This window comes from Vanellus vanellus (genome assembly GCF_965231255.1).
Source record: "Vanellus vanellus genome assembly, chromosome: 2".
In the NCBI taxonomy this organism is placed as follows: domain Eukaryota; kingdom Metazoa; phylum Chordata; class Aves; order Charadriiformes; family Charadriidae; genus Vanellus; species Vanellus vanellus.
The window spans coordinates 20949321-20966642 of NC_138906.1; the positions used below are offsets into that span (position 1 = coordinate 20949321).

Below are 17322 nucleotides of genomic sequence, written 5' to 3' on the forward strand. Positions count from 1 at the left end.
TGCTGCAGGTTCAGTGCTGGTCACTGGGTGAATTAGTTCAACCAGTACAGTGTGATTAACTCACATAGCTGAGGGAACCGTGCCAAGATGGACACTGAGTCGCATGGAGAGATATCTTTACATTAAAATGTATTTAGTTCCACTGAGGCTTTAAAATGTAATCCTGAGCAGCACAGGCGGAACCTGGCACTCACCACCACCACAAAAAATCCTGCTCTTCCCTTCCCAGCCAGTGCAGTTTAAAGTGAGCTAAGTTTGAACAGACAGGAGAGAAAACCTGTGCCCGACCGGGATGTGAAAATACACCATTTGCTTATTTTGGAGAATAATCCGGGGTCAAACAAAGACCAGCAAATGTTTTCGAGGCAGGCAACCAAAAGAAATCATGGCAATATTTTGGGGGTTATTTTAGTACTCTGCTTTTCTGCTCAGTGAAATCTTTTGTACACCCAGAAAGACTTCCAATGGGAACAAGATGTTTGTCCTTTAACACCACATTATCAACAGAGGTCATTTGCTATTTTCAATGAATTATCCCTTTTATTTGTTTATTTCTTTGATCAGCTATAAATGAAAGTTATTCGTGTATATAAAACTGAAGTTTTTACTGTTGAAATCGAACTGTACATGTTTACTACAGGAAAAAATATCAACTCTTGTTTAACAAGACATTATACATCAATAAGCAATAACCTTGTGGAGGATTTGCAATCACCTGGTCTATAAAAACAAGCAGGACAAATAACAGCAATTTATATGCAAAAGTAATGATTTAATGACTATAAGCAAGACAAAGCAATAGAATTGTGCTTCTTTTGCAGACTGGAGACAATGAAATGTTTAACTACAATTTTCCCGTACAAACATGAAACAATATCCATATAGAATAAACACCCTCACAAATGTATAACTGATGGGTGATGAACACACACGAAGTTCGACCAAAGCAAAGCACAAACTGAAAAGTGTTCTGGGCTGTTCATATTTTATGGTGGAAAAGTTCCTCCTACTGAAAAAAATAACACCCTTAGAAGCCTCTAATAAAATGCACCTATTTGCAGGCCATTAAGGAGGAGGCATTCTCCACAATTTATTGGAAATATTAAAGTACCTGTTAAATTTTAATGAAGTTAGTACTGTACCATACACATATATATTAAAACAAATTTAGATAAAATGCCTTCGTCCAGCATCTTGCTGGTTCCTTAAATTTTATACCAAATAGTTTATGGCTTCTGTAATGATTCCATGTGCTTTTAAAAACACAATTCCACCACACCAAATAATAAAAAAGGTAATCAAACAGGTCAAAAACTTCCATGTCCCTTAACTTTTTTTTTTCTTCACTGCATCACTTCAACATTTGGTAAAGTAAAAATACATCACTTGGAAAAAAGACAAAGCCTGTAAAATCCTTTTAAGATTGCCAATTGCCTCCAGGTTATCAGAGACTTGAATGTGCTTTCCCAATACTGTAGCTCTCACACGCAAAGTGTTTCTTGCAGTATGAGCAAAGCTCAAACAGGCGGCATCTGCAAGGGTCGAACCAGTTTAGAAATTTAACAACCATATCATGAGTGCATGAAACACAATATTTTCTTTATAGTATTTATAAATATATCATACAATACTGTTTCCTGTTATGTCATATACCAATATGGCATTGTACAATAAGCATAATGCCATCTGATTCTTACAAAAGCGAATCATTTAAACAAGTCAGTAAATAAAACGGTAATACCCGCTTTTAGGCATACAGATTGTAAAACTGAAGTTTACTTTTCTTTTGATCGGTTCTGCGCAGCAACAGAGAAGTAAAAGATGCAACATAAGAATCAAAATGGCTAATACGCAAAAATTGTTATTCACAGTGACATGGCTACATATATGCATTATTCTATGCATATTCTTTCCATTTTGTTGGATTTCAAGATGAAAAAGCACTTGCTTTCTACAGGTTCACAAAACAGCATAAGAACAATAACAATCAAAGAGAACGCAATGGAGGAGTTAGTCTGGATTAACAAACTACTTCCCGGGATTTGTATCGACTTCTGGAGACTCCCGAGTCCAGATGATGGGGACGGAAACAACTCCGCATCACTCAGAACAGGTGAAGGTGTAACTTTTGTTTGCTTCCCAGTCCTCTGAAAACAATTTACATTTCAATCTTGCGTTTCCATTAACGTCCATCCTGAATGTCACCTAGTCCGCCTTTTATAGCCAAGTTCAGTGTCACTACAAAAGAAAGCAATTTGGACGATAGTCGCATGGATTAGCATCTATAAAGCTGTAATGGCATGGAGAGATCTATATAAAGGAGGGGCGGGGGCGGTAGCCTGGTTGGCGCGTCAACCAGATGAAGTGGCCGAGGAGCCATTTATCGACGTTTTCCGCGCTCTGTTGGTAAAGGAGGACTGGTGGTTACTGCTGGGGCTACTGCTGGTGCCGTTCATGGTGCTGGAGATGTGGGGGAACTGGGGATGAGGAGACTGGACCGGCGTGCTGGGGCTGGGCAAACAGGAGGAGGTGGAGGGGATGCCTCCCGCCGGGCTGCTCGCCTTGTCGCTCCCAGAGTCACTTTCCAGCTCCCCGCTATTATTCAATCCTTCCCTCTGGTGACTGATCTTCATCCTCTTGCAAGTAGGTCGGACCCGGTATTTCAGGGGCAGAGGCCCGTTCTGCAAGGCAAAGGGGACACCCCAGTCAGTGCCCTCCCTGGGTCATGACCCACACACCCCCGGTGGGGGGGGGGGGCACACTGGCCACACTCACCCGCCTCCAGGTATAGATGTAGGCAATATCCATGAGGGTGTAGTAGTCCTTCAGGGGCTCCTCTTCATACATCACATCAATCTGTTCAAGACACAAACCCTTGCGTTAGGGAGCATCCGGGCATTTACCCCCAAGCACGCATTTGCTCTGCGGTGAAACTGCCATATAGATCAGAAAATTGAAAAAATGCTATACCAAACCCAGCAGGCAACAGGGAACTTGCATATCTATTAGAGATGTTTTCAATACGTTAAGGAGCAAATTCTTGATACCTCGATATTTACAGCATTAAAAAATTATAGAGTATCATAGAAACTCCCCGGACAGATATTTTAAAAATAATGTTCATCAGCGTATTGCACGCATCAGAAACGCTTGGTAGTTAGCACTTGCTGGAACTGGCTGTAATGAGAAAATGAGTGCTAACCAGCATTAGCAGGCTTAGAATAGCAAGACTGATTTAGAAACCAAAATAACTCTTTCCCTGTATGTACCTGGAAAGTGTTAGGTATATCCATTTTACTCCTCAGGAACTTTCTTAGATGCATCACTGTCATCGCCGCTGGGCAGCGCAAGTATCTCTTGTCATTCACCTGATGGCAAAGGAAAGAAAATTAGCCTACTGAGAACAAGGAATTACTCCCACCAAAGTTGTACTCTAACATTTTATGTTATTTTTTTTTTTAAATGCACTTGATAATCAATTACGAATTATAATATAACAATTTCTGCTGCCTTATAGGGAACAACAGAAATAAGTGGGAAGTTACAGTTCCAGAATAAGTAATTAAAAATGCAACTGATTATATACATAAAGATTTTTATCTCACCATAAATATCTTTTTAGAATATGTATCACATATTGATTTTTAAATTAATTAATTAAATAAATTATTGCACAATCTTACCAAAAATCAGATTCCGCTTTAAAAGTAACAGTGCAGAATTTTTTTATTTTACAAAGTTGTTTACGTACACAGCTGTATGAAGATATTTAAACTCTTCTGTACCTAGCACCATAACAGGTATGCTTCTTATTCTAGATACCCATGTCTATGTATTTTTTTTCAGCTACAAACCTTCCCCAAAGATGTTTGTGTGTGTTATGTTTCCTCTAGAGTAAGGAAAAGTTATTTACCTCTTCCTTTGATTTTTCTTTCTCCTTATTTCCTTTTCGATCCAGTCTGTGAGAAGAAATGAAACAATTACAACAAATAATAAATATAGCCGCTATCAGTCAGGTAAACTTAAAATATTGCCATTCTGGAACTTGCCTATTCTGGTCAAAGAATTCAATGGATAAGCTTATTATCTCGTCGTCTGTTATAATTCTTTTGTCTTCGTCAGCCACTTCTCCCCTGTCTTCATTAGAGCCATTGGCAGCTGCGCAGAAATTTCCACAATAATTTACATTTTGAAATTCAAATCAGGAAGAATGGCAATTCTCAGTAACAAGGAAAAAAAATAAATCTCCATAGTAAGATTATGAATTAAAGCTACCTAACTGTTTAAACTGTAAAGTTTTATTATGCTGAATTTACTTAAAATTCTGTCACGCTAATACTTAATTTGTAAGTTAAAGAAAGGAAAGAGTAAAGCATTTAGGTCAATGCTACATTTATTAAAGTTGCGAACGAGAAGCTTTTACCATCAGCCGATGGATGAGCAGCATAAAAATCCCTTCTTCTTTTCATTTCATCTAGATAGAAAAGCATATATTTTTCTTTTAGTATATACTCTGTAACTCCGGGTATTGATATAGGATAGCAGTTCTGGGTTTGTTTTTCTACTCTTCAGAAAACAAAACAAAACAAAACTATTTAACTACTTACTTTTGAAAAGGCCTGGTACTAGCTTGTATACAATATCTTGGAGAGTTTTATCTGACCTGAAAAAAGAACATCCCCAAAACATAAAATTAAGCAGATGAAGCGATATATTTATAATCTTTCACAACAATGAGGCATCTTCTACAAAGTGGGAGGCTAGTCATAAAAAGTTAACTTACAAGACCTTGTAATCAAACTAACAGTGCTCTAAATCCCGCTATAAAACAAAACTAATCTGTGCTACCACAACTGAAAAATAATTCTCTCGGACTGAAGGAAGGCCTTAAAAACTACATTTCCTCCCTAGAAAATAAAGAGGGCAAAGGGTAACACTGACAAGAAAAATATTTCTGAAAGGCGAAGCATACTTCAGAGGCTCTTAGCTTGGAAAGTTTCAGCAAGAGTTTTCATGTCTAGGAGCTATGGCTGGAGCGAAGTATGTCTGGGAGATACAGAAAGCGGAGGTAAAAACCGTTGGGGTGGTACCCGTGAGAATGGGGGAGAGGGAAGGGGCATTGCCTCAGTGGTTGGCGTATGCAAAAAAAAAGACCAACAAAAACTTTTCTGTCTCACATCCAGAGAAATCTTCAACTTCAATCAATGACAAAACTCCAAAGAGAGAGCATACACACGAGTTAGCTTGTAAATTGACAAGTCTTTTCAGATTTAAATCGCAGACGAAGAGATAACATCGCCACGACTACTGCTGCTCTCCCCCTATAAAGTAAAATAAGAGATGCAGGGCGCGTTGCATCTTTCTCCTACCTTATATTCAAAAGTGGTCGAGTTTTGTGAACTTGGACATCACAGATAGGACAATACTTGCTGGTCTCCAAGTAACGCACGATACAGGTCTTACAGACTGTAAGTCAGACACGAAAACCTTTTAGTGATGGTCGTAGGTGACACTCACATATGCATAGATCGAGGTGCGATTTTCTAAACTATGCAAGCTAGAGCAAATCGTCCATTGTCAGCAGCGCGCTGCTTAAGCTAAACAAATAGCCAAATAAGCTGCAATTACCATGAAAAGGAGACGCTTAGAGTACATATATTATTACTTTAACAAAGACCGTAGGGCCGTCGTCAGAAAAACTGCACGGCGTCCGGGCCACCTATTTCCCAGCACGTCGGGGAGGCGGAGGGGCGGCGGTCCCGAGGATCTCGGGGCGGAGGGGGGGAGGTTTGGGCTTGGAGTGTTGGTTTGGTTTTTTTTTTTTTGTGTGTGTGTGTGTGTTCCCGGGATGCCGGGAAAGGTGGGAAGCGGCAGGGGAAGAACGCGGGAGCGCCCGATGGTACTTACAGGAGTGGAGGCACTCTATGATGGTTGTTGCATCAATGAAGTACCCGCCGCAGAGCACGCACATGAGATGGGGGTTTAGCTCGGTTATTTTGATTCTGGTTGTTCGGTGCATTTTGGCGTGGCGAGGGGCGGCTCTGAAAGACACACAGAGACAGAGGACCGATCAGCGGGGACGAGCGCGGCGGCGTCCCAGGTGCCGAGATCCGGCGCGTCCCCTTCCCCCGTGCAGGCGCATCCCCCGGCGCAGGGAAAGATAAAGCGCGGAAGACGGCGGCGGCGGCGGCGGCGCGGGGCCGGGCGGCGAGCGAGGGCCGGTCCCGAAGCCGGCCGGGGCGTCCCCGTACCGCATCGCCCTGCATCGCATCTCCCCGGGCCGGCCCGGCCGCAGCCCCGCGGAGGAGGCGCGGTCGTTCCGCGGAACCCACCGCGCCGCTCCCCGCGGCTCTCCCCGCGGCGCGGCGGGGCACCGGCCGGCTCGGGCTCCCTGGGCGGCTGGGCGGCGATGCGGCGGGGCGGCGGGGAGCTCCGTAGGGGGGGTTGGGGGGACGGCCGGGCACCGGGCTGCCGGCGAGCAGCACAAAGGGGAACCAGCGCCTCCCGGTGCGGCTGCCCTGGCATTTCCGGAGAGCGGGGAGGGGCGGCGGGGGGGAGGGACGGGGAGGGGGGGGGGACACACGCACCTCGGAGCGGGGCCGGGCACCGGGGCGGCGGGGCCGGCCCGCCGGGGGAGGGGGGGTCCGGGCGGCTGCCGCTGCTGCTCGGTGCCGATCCGGATCTGCTCCGCTCTCCGAGGGGGTTGCTATAGCAACTTACACTTACACTTGGCATCCTGCCACCGCTGGGAACACACGAGAGCCGGGCGGGGGGGCGGCCGGGGAAAGAGAAGGGGGGTTGTGGGGGGGCGGGCCGGGCCGAGCCGAGCCGGGCCAGGGGGTGGGACGCGGGGCCCGGGGGCTGGCGGAGGGGGTGGAGGAGCCGAGGAGCCCGCGGGGGTCTGGGAGCCCGGTGGGGAAGGGAGGGGAGGGGGAGGGCGTGAGGGGAGGGAGGGGGGGGGACCCGGGTGGGGTCGGGGTGCCGAAGCCCGGAGGGTGCCGGGGCAGCCCGGGCGGCGGAGGCGGCCCCGGGCGGCGGGGCTGAGCCGGGCTTCGGGGTCTCAGCCCGGCGGAGGCGAGCGCCAGAAGCTCCTCCCGAGCCTCGGCCATTTCGGATCCTCTCAGGGGCCTCTCTCCACGTCGACTCGGTGCGAGGAGCTGGTCTGAGATCGCTCCTCTCCCCCTCCGCTCCCTCCCTCCCTCCGCCGAGCCCAGCCGCGCCGCGCTCCCGGGGACCGAGCCCCCCGCACCGCCGGCGGGGTGCCGAGCCCCAGCTCCCGCTCCGCGCCGCCGGCATCCCCTCTCCCCCTTTCTCCCTTTCCCTCCTTTCTCTCCTTCCTTCCTTTCTACTACACCCCCCTTCCCAACTCTTTCTCTCTTTCTCTCCTTCCCCCCCTCTTTTGAATCTCGTTTGAAAAGCCTCCCGCGGACGAAGCGAGCGCGGTGCAAAGTTTTCCAAGAGGTGGAAAAAGATCTGGCAGAACCAGGGTAAGGTGTTTGGACGGGAGAAAGCAAGTCTCCGGATCCTTAAACAAACCCCCTTTTCAGCAATAAAGCACACCGAGGAGGGGGGGAAAAAACCCAAACCGACTTTAAACGGTACATTAGTGACAACATGCAAAGCACCATGTGACCAGATCATTCCTAAAGCTAAATCAACACCTTGTCAACACAATGCAGCGACAAGAGTGAAAAACAAATGTCATTTTCACAGTCTGAAACCCATAAACCCCGATCGGATGCACTGGCACCAACGGTAGATGCACACATACTATTTAAAATGAGAGGGAATAAGAGGTAAAGGGGAAAAGTACACCGGGGGAAAAAACCCTGCCAGCCACGTCAATTGCAGAGTAAATTATTTTCTGTCGACCAGATCCCGAAAAATGTAACGTAACAACGTTGCTCCAATGCAAGCTATTCATTTCCCCACGTCGGTCCTCCCAGCACACCAGCTCCTATCCTTGATCCCCACTCTTCCCGAGGCAGAGCTTGCGAGCCACCTCTCACTGCAGCACCGTGCGAGCTGCACAAGTCTCAAGCTGCGAGGTTCTCCCCAGACACTCGCAAACTTCGATGTTAGGCAGCGGGGGAAAAAAAAAAAAAAAAAAAAAAAAAGACAACACAACAAGCTTTTTAAAAGCTTTGAATTTCAGCCAAACTGCCCAGGACAGGGGTACAATATTCCTCAAGAGGCGTACACAGCGCCAACGAGCGACCCTAGTCAGGAAACTTCCCCTCCTGCTGCAGGAGAATCCTCGAGTGAGCAGCAGATAAAACTCTCCAGCACCAAACCACAGCCGGCCAGCACACACAGCAGCAAAGTGCAAGAAGCACCCAGCCAGACCAGGTCCCCAAAGCTGTTCCTAGCCCCTGCGGGAAAGACAGACCCTCGCTGCATTGTACTGCGGTTTAAATGTCGCTTCCAGGGTCCCCGACCCTCCGCTTCTTACTTTTAAACTGATACCGAGGGTTTGCTTTTCCCAGAAAAGGCAGAGCCCGGGCTTCTACACTCCTCTCTGAAGAGTCCCAGCGCCCTGAAGCCGGCGACTCTGAGGTCCCTTTCGGTACTTAAACATGGACAGGCTGTTTTCACGGTTCTGTGTTTTATTTGTTCAAGTCACTACCTTATAATTCATAAATATCTGAACCGAAAAACCCAGCAGTGACCGAGGTCACACAAGTTGGCTGACCGAGAATTCCTTCCCAGCCCTGACAGACTGGGACAGACCTTTCAAGACATTAACGCGTTTATTTCACGCAGGCGTAGCCCCTTCCTAAATGGAGGGGGATTAAATTCAACCGTGAAACCTGTTTTGTCGAAGCAACCCCTAAACGCGGATTATTTATTGCCCAAAGTTAGCACATTTTCAACGTGCCATGAGCTATCTTTGAAATCAGTGATTTTCTCCAGCGAGCTGAACCAGGCGCCTAACTTCTCCCCAAAAGCAACCCGCACAGGCACAGGCACACGCGTGTCTGTGCCTGCGGGTATGTAACACGAACGCAGCACATTTTACGACAGCAGCCTGAGCTTAATATTTTGGGAAACCCTTTCATTTTTAATTTTTTTTTTCTGCCCGTGCTGATAGCACGGCGAATACCAACACTTCACACAGTCAATACAAACAGCCTCTTAACCAAGACAATATATATTTACACATTGACACACGGAACATCTAAACGTAAAATACACGGAGATAATACTCGCTAGAAGTAAACGCTGCCAGCCAACTGATTATTTAGAGGCCTTAAACTGGTTATGTCAAAATGAAGAAAAACAGAAGTGCATTCTCCTGCTAAGAATCAGCCACATTATTAAAAATCTATAAAGGCAATAAGCTATCAAACCTTGTTCGACAGGTCTCTAACAGAAAACACACACATAAAAAATAGAAGCATCGCTCGGGTAAGTTTGTGTACTTTGCACCCATTCCCTCTCGGAAAAGTCTCTCATAAGGAATAAAGCAGCCGTCATTCTGCATCTTCACCCATTATCAGTCAGAGCCACTTTTACTATCGAGCTTGTTATTCCTCTTTCGCTTAAGAATGGCCCCATATGTTTTAAAGGAGGGACGGCGCTTCTTTCAGAGAAGGCACACGGAGCTCAAATATCGCTGCCCAGCCCGCTGCAGCGAGGAGAGACCTTAATATTGGCGACAGAGTGCAAAAGGACCTCAACCCTTAAAATCGCCTCCCTGGAACTAGGCGAAGGACACGATCTGCCTACTTAAAAAATACACCATAAATGATAATTTTGTACCATCTAAGCGCCCAGGTTAGGTCAAGCCTTCGTGTTTCTGGCAAACTGCAACACAAGTCTGTCTCAGTTTCCAGGACGCACTGCACAAAGTCCCTCAAAGCAGGTTTACTGGACTGCATTTCCAGAATCTCCCTGGTCTTTGGGACAGTCCCATAAAACAAATTGCTCTGACCACTACAGACGACGAAAAAAAAAAAAAAAAAAAAACCACCACCAAAAAACCCAAACAAACAAAAACCTACAATGCCTTTAATGTCAAACGTGCAAATGGGCACACACGCCCAGGTTTTCCTCGACTTTTCTGGAGAGTGGAGGAGTGAATCAAAGTTTCAAGAGGCTGAAAAGTGACTATCTCACTTTTATAGAAATGCGATTTTTCTGCTTATTTTTACCTGATTATTTGCAAATATTTACAGTAAACACAGAGAAACATCCCGTGTTATATACTGCCAAGGCCATACAATTACAAAAACATACGCCAGCAACTTTCCAGTGCTGCCCATAAGCAGCACGAGGAGCCCACTCGTGACATCTTTAAGATCTGACAAAGGATTTCATGTAAATTTACCCTTCCCGGGCTCAGGGAAAAAAAAAAATCAGAAAAAAAGAAATTAAAAAAAAACCCCACCTCTGCGTCCCACTGACACATCACCTTTGCTCCGAAGGCTCCAGCAAACCGCACGCCCCAAGCTCCCCAAGATCGCAGCCAAACTGCTATCCTTACCCCCCCAAAAAAGTTATTTCTCCGTGTTGGCAACCCCTTTCCTCTCACAGCAGGCACAGACCCCCAAAGTTTAGCATTTCGAGCAGAAATGTAAGAGGAGACATTGGAAACAACTGGGAACCGCCATCTTACAACCCATCCAATTTCACACAAGTACTTGTCCAACTTAAGTTAATAACATTTTCTGCTGGGTGCCCCGACGCCTAACAACCCCTCCAGGAGGATCGCTACCCCCCGCCGGCTCTATCTCTATAAAATGGGTGCGTTATCTGACATTTTAACCTCCCCCAGACACGTTTCTTTCGGGGAGGACCGAAATCACTTGACCCAGGCAGCTCCAGATTTCACGAACGTCCCTGTTTAATCAAAATCTGCCTTTAAACAAAGGGCGCTCAGGCCGGGCTGGCAGCAGGGTCGGGAAATATAAATATTCTCCTCGGGGGCCATGTGCCCAGAAAGGTTTTAGGGGGCGTCTGGAGAAAGAAAGGAACTAAAATTTGCAAATGTGGGTGCGTAACGCGAGCGAGTGCAGAGGCTGCTGCTGCGTGCCTGTATGTGTGTGTGTGTGGCTGGAGCAGCCTGTCAGCGCTTTTCCCATACGGAGAGCTCGGGGGACACCTAGGCTCCCCTTTGCAGCCCCCAAACCGGCCGAAAACCGCCGCCGAGCCCCCTTCGCCCCCCGCCCTCGGTAAGGCGACACCTCGCTTCATACGTACCCGGAAAACGGAGCCGGTGGGTGACGATCGGAGCGGCCAAAAAAGACAATGAAAGTTAAAAGTCGTTCAGCAGAAAATGAATGTGAGCCAAGCGGCCATCTTGAAATGAACTGCAGACGCTGTCAATTGCAATAAGCTTATTGCCGCCGCCGCCGCTGCTGCGCTCCGCTCATTTTAGTTACAAAACACCCGGGTCTCCTCCTCCTCCTCCTCCTCCTCCTCCTCCTCTCCTCCTCCTCCTCCTCCTCCTCCTCCTCCTCCTCCTCCTCTCGTCCACCGGCCCTTCTCGCTCCCCTCGCTCGGCCCTCCGAGTCGGCCGCCCCGGCGGCTCAGGCGCTGGGAGCGCAAAGTCTCCCCGGTCCGGATGGGTCCTCTCTCCACCAGCCCATTGTCTCTCTCTCCTCTCTCTCTCTCCCTCTGCCCCCCGCTCCGCCTCGCGGCCTCGCTCCTCTTTTTTTTTTTTTTTTTTATTGTTGTTGTTGTTATTATTACGAGTATTATTGTTGTTGTTATTTCATAGTTGGTGGCGGGGACCCGGGGAGGGAAGGAGGGCGGGCGGGCAGGCGGGCGGGCGGGAGGAGAGGAGGGGGGAGGAGGAGGAGGAGGAGGAGGAGGAGGAGGAGAAGGAGGAGGAGGAGGAGGGCGGAGGAGGGAAGAATGCAATGCTGAAGGCACACACAGTGGAAACTGACACCGTCCCCAAAATGGCTCGGAGTTCGCCCGCCCCGCCAGCGTCACGTGGGGCGCCTCATTCCTTAAGGGCGGCCTGGGAATTAGCGGCGCTGCCGCCGGGGCCCGGCAGCCTTCCCGTGACCCAATCCCGCAACCCGGCCGCCTCCGCCCCCGCCTCCGCCCCCCCCCCCCATCACCCCCCGCTCCGTCCCAACCTCCCCTCCCCCGCCCGCCACCCCCCTCCCCCCCCCGGCCCTGCACGCGCTCGCCCGCGACGCCGATGCCTCCTTTTCCCCCGCCCGCCCCGACCCCCGGCCCCGCGCCCGCGGCTCCCGCCCGCCGCAGCCCCATCCCTCCTTCCCTGCCGCTCCCCTCCGCGCCGCCGCCTCCCCCCCCCCCAAGCCCCGTCCCGAGCACCCCGCGAGGTGCGTCCCCCGCCCCCTCCATCCTCCCCGCGCCGCCGCCGCTCCCGCCCTTCCCTCCCTCCTTCCCCTTCGCTCGCCCGCCCGCCCGCACACCCGCCGGCCCCACACGCCGCCGGTCCTCCCTCCCCGCACTTGTTGCGCCCTCCCCGACGACCCGCCGCCGCTCCGCACGCCCCGTCCCGCCGCGCCCCCGGCGAGGGACCGCGCGGCGGCCTCGCGCCCCCGCCGCCTCGTGCCCGCCCGCCCGCCGGTGGCCGTGGGACGCGCCCCTCGCCCCGCCGCGCCCGCCCGGGGCCACACCACATGTCCCCTCCGGGGCCGCGCCGACGCCTGCCCGCCCAGAGCGGCGGCCATCGGCCCCAGCCCGCCCCGGAGCCCCCCGAGCGGCGGCGGGAGCGGGTGTGGTGGGGACCCGCCGTGTCCCGTCCCCCCCCCCGCCCCGCGGAGCGGACGGGGAACGACGGGCGCTGCCGCCGCCGGAGCGGGCGGGCGGGATGCGCGGAAAACCCTCGCCCGCCGCCGCGGACAAGACGCCGCCCGCAGCTCGGGCGCGGAGGAGCGGGAAAGGACGCGCCCGATTCCGCGGCGAGGGCCCGTCCGCCGCCGCGCTTCCTCCGCGGGGCCGCTCTCCCCCCGCCGGCAGGTGCGGGCTGTTTCCGCGGCGCGGCCGGCCAGGAGCGGCTCCGCGGCGGGCAGCGGAGCCGGGGCGGTCCAGGGACGAGCAGGAGGGGAGAGCAGCCGCCCCGCCGGCCCCGCCGCCGGGCGCGGAGCGGAGCGGCACCGCGAGGCGGCGGCGGGGACGATGGGGACGCCGAGAGACGCCGTCGAGCCTGAGCCGACAGCCGGCTCCGCTCTGCCCCGCGGAGCGCCGGCTTTTCCCGAGGCGCCCCGGATCCGTAAAATTAAAAGTGAAGCCCTTCTCGCCAGCGAACAACCTTTACTCTTACAGAAGATGTAAGATCGGCTGGAGCGAAATAACAAAGCGTGGCGGGCAATTTAGGAAACGCGCCGCGGAGCCGCGACACGGGAAGGAAGGGGTTTTCGCCCCATGGAGCTGCTCTAACGTTTAGCATCTTGCTTTTAGGTACAGCTAATTCACCCACAGAAAGTGCAGAACGGGTGCGAGTGAAGTTTATTATATCCCAGAGAAAAATAATCAGTGACAATTCTAAAAATACGCAAAATGAAATAGAAAGAATGCTTTGAAGACATGACAGTTAAGCAAATGTTTAACAAGAGTTAATTAAAAAAAATATGACACGAGGAAGGAATAGCAAGTGCGGTCATAAAAAACAGTTATTTCACTTAATTCGCATCCAAAGACTCAAAAAAACAAAGTTTGCATTAAGAGGTGAAAGACATTTGTCATTTAGAAGACACATTCTTAGGAATGAGAGTACTTCAGCTCAGCAGGCTGACACCTTCCTTCAATCACATCTGAGTCGCTCTTTCTAGACTTTTTGCAGCATCTTTTAGTTTTCCAACTAAATCCTAAGAGATGAAATACTGTCTTAGAATAAATGTATTTTTTAAAAGGTTAGCTAGAGGAACATAATTTTTTTTTTTTTTATACATAGAGGCAAGGGAAACCTGCACCTTAGACCACAAAAAAAAATGTTGCAACTGATGAACAATGCCAGCAAGTAATTAAATAGCTCCCTATTTTACAATGTAGTAAGAAAAGTGGGAACTGAAGGAAAACACCTTTTATAATATATAATCTACTAAAACAGATCACTATTCTTAACACATAGATTTTTTTGGTATCCTTACGATGGCTAACGCTGACATTCGCTCTGGGCTTTGAACATTTCTAAAATACTGAAAATATTTTGAGTGCAATTCTGTGCTAGGACCATTCTCCAGCCAAAGCATGTCAGATTTAACTAAGTCAGCATCCGATTAAAAACCCTCATTAGTAAGAAAAGGATGACTTTTGAGACACACTTTAAAAAAGCAAAGGTGTAAACCTGAAGTTTTAATATCTTGCTTTTCCTCTCCCCCCAACCCCTCTTCCCAATCCTCCACAGTTTGGTCACTTCCAAGCATTACAATACCTCTATTGTTCAGTTACACATTTAAATCGCTAAACAAAGATCAACGTTTGTTTCAGTACATTGCTTACATGTCATTAAAACCACTGAAGAGCCTTGAGTTCGTTCTCTATTTTTAATCATGACACATTTAAATCATTGAACCAGCTTCTTCAATCATTTTTCTAAAGCACAGAAAAGTTTCCGAGAAATGATGTATTTCCTCCCAAAACAGACAAAATATTTATGCATGTATGTAAACCACTCCCCATGCAACTAAAATCAGTTACTTTGCAACTTTGTTTGAGAAGACAGAAAAACTACACACAGACAATTTTGATAGAAGATTCTCCCCTACCCTCCCAGTCCTGGATTATTATTATTATTATTTTTTAATAATGGTATATATGATTTCATTTTGATTGGCAAGTTGTTAAAAACATTTACATCCACAGCCAAGCATAGAAACAATGATGAAGGAAAGAAGTACCTGTAATTGCTCCATTGTGCAACTAAAACTAACATCTGGGTGTGATCCTGAATCATCGTTCTGAAGGAAGAAAAACAACCAACATTGCCTATTTTATTAAAAAAAATATGATGAAATTGCATTTTTTCCTCTAAGGGTGCTGGGAGTACAGTACCTCTACATTTAAGGTCACCAAGTAGGAAGGCTGGTAAGTTTTATGAAGTTGATTGCTCTAAATGAAAAACAAAGAGCATAGGAAAAAAGTCAGGTCTTGGCACCAAAACAGACTGAAGCAGCACCTTGATGTGTTAAAATTACCTTGATCTGATATTCCAAGCGCCAAGACACATCGGTTATATGGAGAGGAGATCTGCCTATGCTGAAAGACACAACAGTTACAAGTTCCCTACACTAAAAGAAAATGTCCTTTTCTCAAGCTGTCCATCAATAAATAAGTTTTTCATGATCATTGTAATGCTTCTTGAAAAGTTCAAAAAGTTTCTTAAGAGTAGAATTCTGACATGAGGAAGGTAAGTTTCAACAGCTGTTTTCTAAAGTCTGTTAAAAATGTACTTTTTTTTTTTTTTTTAAACAGAACAGTATTTCTTCATTTAATCACCTAAAGTATGGGCATGTATTTTCCAGGAGTAACTGAAACTATGAATCTGTGAAACTATGTATCTGTGCAGACCAACTGACCTACCTTCCCAATAGGATTTCCAATGCATCCTTGTTTTTCTGGAGGGAAAAAAAAAAAAAGAAAAAAATTTGCTAGATTCAATAAATTCCTATGAGAGAAAGAAAACATAAATATGTTAAAATTGGTTAAAAACCTGATATTCGGTGCAAAATTGTTCTATTCTCTCTTTGTCCAGTTTACAGTCCTCAAGACATGTGCTACAGGGAAAAAGAATTTATAAGTTTTCTGTTAACATTAACTCAGCAGTACAGTTTAAAGTAAAACCCATCAGAAAAATGGGGCAGCTTCAAAGCATTAGTACCTTATAGCAGATATGTCAGCTTTCTGCTTTCCTGCCTCCAGAATACACGTTGCAGCCGCAGCATGGCAATGTTTTAATACCGTAGGGTCAATATCTTTCAGGTCTGGATCGTCTAAAATAAATGAATTACTGATGACACACTGATTTGCCAAATCCCAGCACACGGTACCAAGAGCTGCTGCTCGCCCTTTGAACAGCATCTTTCCCACAAAAAAAAAAAAAAAAAAACCAAACCAAACAACAACGCTCCAAAATGAAACACATACGGTGTTTTAGAGGGAAAGGACGGAGTGAGTAGGCAAGGTGTGAGGAGGAAGAGGAGGAGGAGAAGGAGGAGGAGGAGGAGAGGGGCTGAAGCAGCGGCCGGTGCAAGCCGTGCCAGGCGGGGCTGTCCGGCGATACACGCCCCGCCGCCTCGACATCTCCTGCCCATTAAATTTAAAAAAGAGGAGAAAAGGGGGGGGGGGGGGGGGGGAGGAAACTTCAATTTCCTCTCCGAGTCCCGTCCGCGCTCCTCAGAAGCTTATCGCCAAAGGAGCGGAGCCGGAGCCGGAGCCGCCAGTCAGGCGGGGGACCGGGGAGCGAGGCTGCCCGGCAGCCCCGACCGGCACCGACAGCTCCCTCCGTGCACGGAGGCGGCGGCGGCGGGGTCATTAACATGGCAAAATTAATTACCCAGCCGTATACCCTAACGCCGGGGTTGCCGTAGGAAGCGCCCACGCGCGAAAATAAAACACCCACCATCGCAGCGGAAAAACGCCTCCTTGCCCCGCGGACACGAACGCGCGGGGAACCCCGTCCCATGACACCCTCTCCCCCCCCCCCCCCCCCGCGATTTTTCGTGGGTTTAAGCTTTAATGAATCAGGCACGCATTAGCGATGTCACCCCGCGCAGCGGCACCCTGGAGCCGTCCACGGGTGGGAGCCGCCCCGTGTGTGTGTATGGGGGGTGGGGGGCGGACGCCGGTCAACGCATCACGAACACGCGTGTATATACGCGCCCACGCTGGAGGAAGAAGCGCGCTGCGCGGAGCAGCGCGATCCGCACCGCGCCGCCCGCCCTCCCCCCCCCCCCGCCGCCCCCCCCTTCCCCCACGCCTTACCTAAACCTGCGTGGGGGTGATGGAGGAGGCTGCGGAAAGCGGCGCGGAGGAGAGCGGCGTAAGGACGGCGGGGGAAGCGGCGGGGGTCGCCCAGCAGCCGCCACCCGCCCTGCGCGTACGCCGACAGCTCCATTGTGGGCGCCGTGACCTTCGACACGCGCCCACGTGACGCGCGCGCAGCTGATCGCCGCCACGAGGCGGAGCCGACGCGGGGGGGTAGGGCGGGAGGAGGCGCCGGTCGCCGCGGGCTCCGCAACCGCGGAGCCCGCGGCGACCGGCGCCTCCTCTCGCCACCCCTCCACCCCCCCCACGCGTGTCTCGTGCTAATTCAGTGTTAAAAAGTGCCCAGCCTTTAAAAAAAATAGAATAAAAGCTCAAGGCCTCTGACAGATTCCCGATATTAAAAATAACGTCTGT

At 49.6% G+C, this 17322-nt stretch overlaps 1 protein-coding gene across 3 annotated transcripts; it reads right to left on the minus strand.

The window, feature by feature from the left end:
* Window positions 1–408: 408 nt before the first annotated feature.
* Window positions 409–17051, minus strand: BMI1 (BMI1 proto-oncogene, polycomb ring finger). Of its 3 annotated transcripts, XM_082478994.1 has the most exons (14): window positions 16906–17051; window positions 15803–15914; window positions 15635–15698; window positions 15505–15539; window positions 14823–14882; window positions 5908–6041; window positions 5370–5466; window positions 4608–4663; window positions 4424–4474; window positions 4050–4158; window positions 3914–3959; window positions 3270–3368; window positions 2776–2856; window positions 409–2681 (listed from the first exon to the last, which is right to left on the minus strand). In XM_082478994.1, the coding sequence occupies exons 1-14, from the start codon at window positions 17036–17038 to the stop codon at window positions 2352–2354; spliced, it is 1407 nt and encodes a 468-aa protein (XP_082335120.1). In that variant the 5' UTR covers window positions 17039–17051; the 3' UTR covers window positions 409–2351. The 3 variants fall into 3 exon arrangements, with proteins under 3 accessions (XP_082335120.1, XP_082335119.1, XP_082335118.1); XM_082478993.1 differs by lacking the exons at window positions 14823–14882; window positions 15505–15539; window positions 15635–15698; window positions 15803–15914; window positions 16906–17051 and adding exons at window positions 11203–11438; window positions 11480–11760; XM_082478992.1 differs by lacking the exons at window positions 14823–14882; window positions 15505–15539; window positions 15635–15698; window positions 15803–15914; window positions 16906–17051 and adding an exon at window positions 11203–11478.
* Between the last annotated feature and the right edge of the window lie 271 nt (window positions 17052–17322).

Coding starts and splice junctions, on each gene's coding strand:
- BMI1 (XM_082478994.1), bottom strand. CDS start 17,038: ATGGAGCTGTCGGCGTACGCGCAGGGCGGGTGGCGGCTGCTGGGCGAC. Junction 4,664..5,369: donor CGACCACTTTTGAATATAAG/GTAGGAGAAAGA, acceptor TTCTTTTTTCAG/GTCAGATAAAACTCTCCAAG. Junction 2,857..3,269: donor ATATACCTAACACTTTCCAG/GTACATACAGGG, acceptor TGTCTTGAACAG/ATTGATGTGATGTATGAAGA.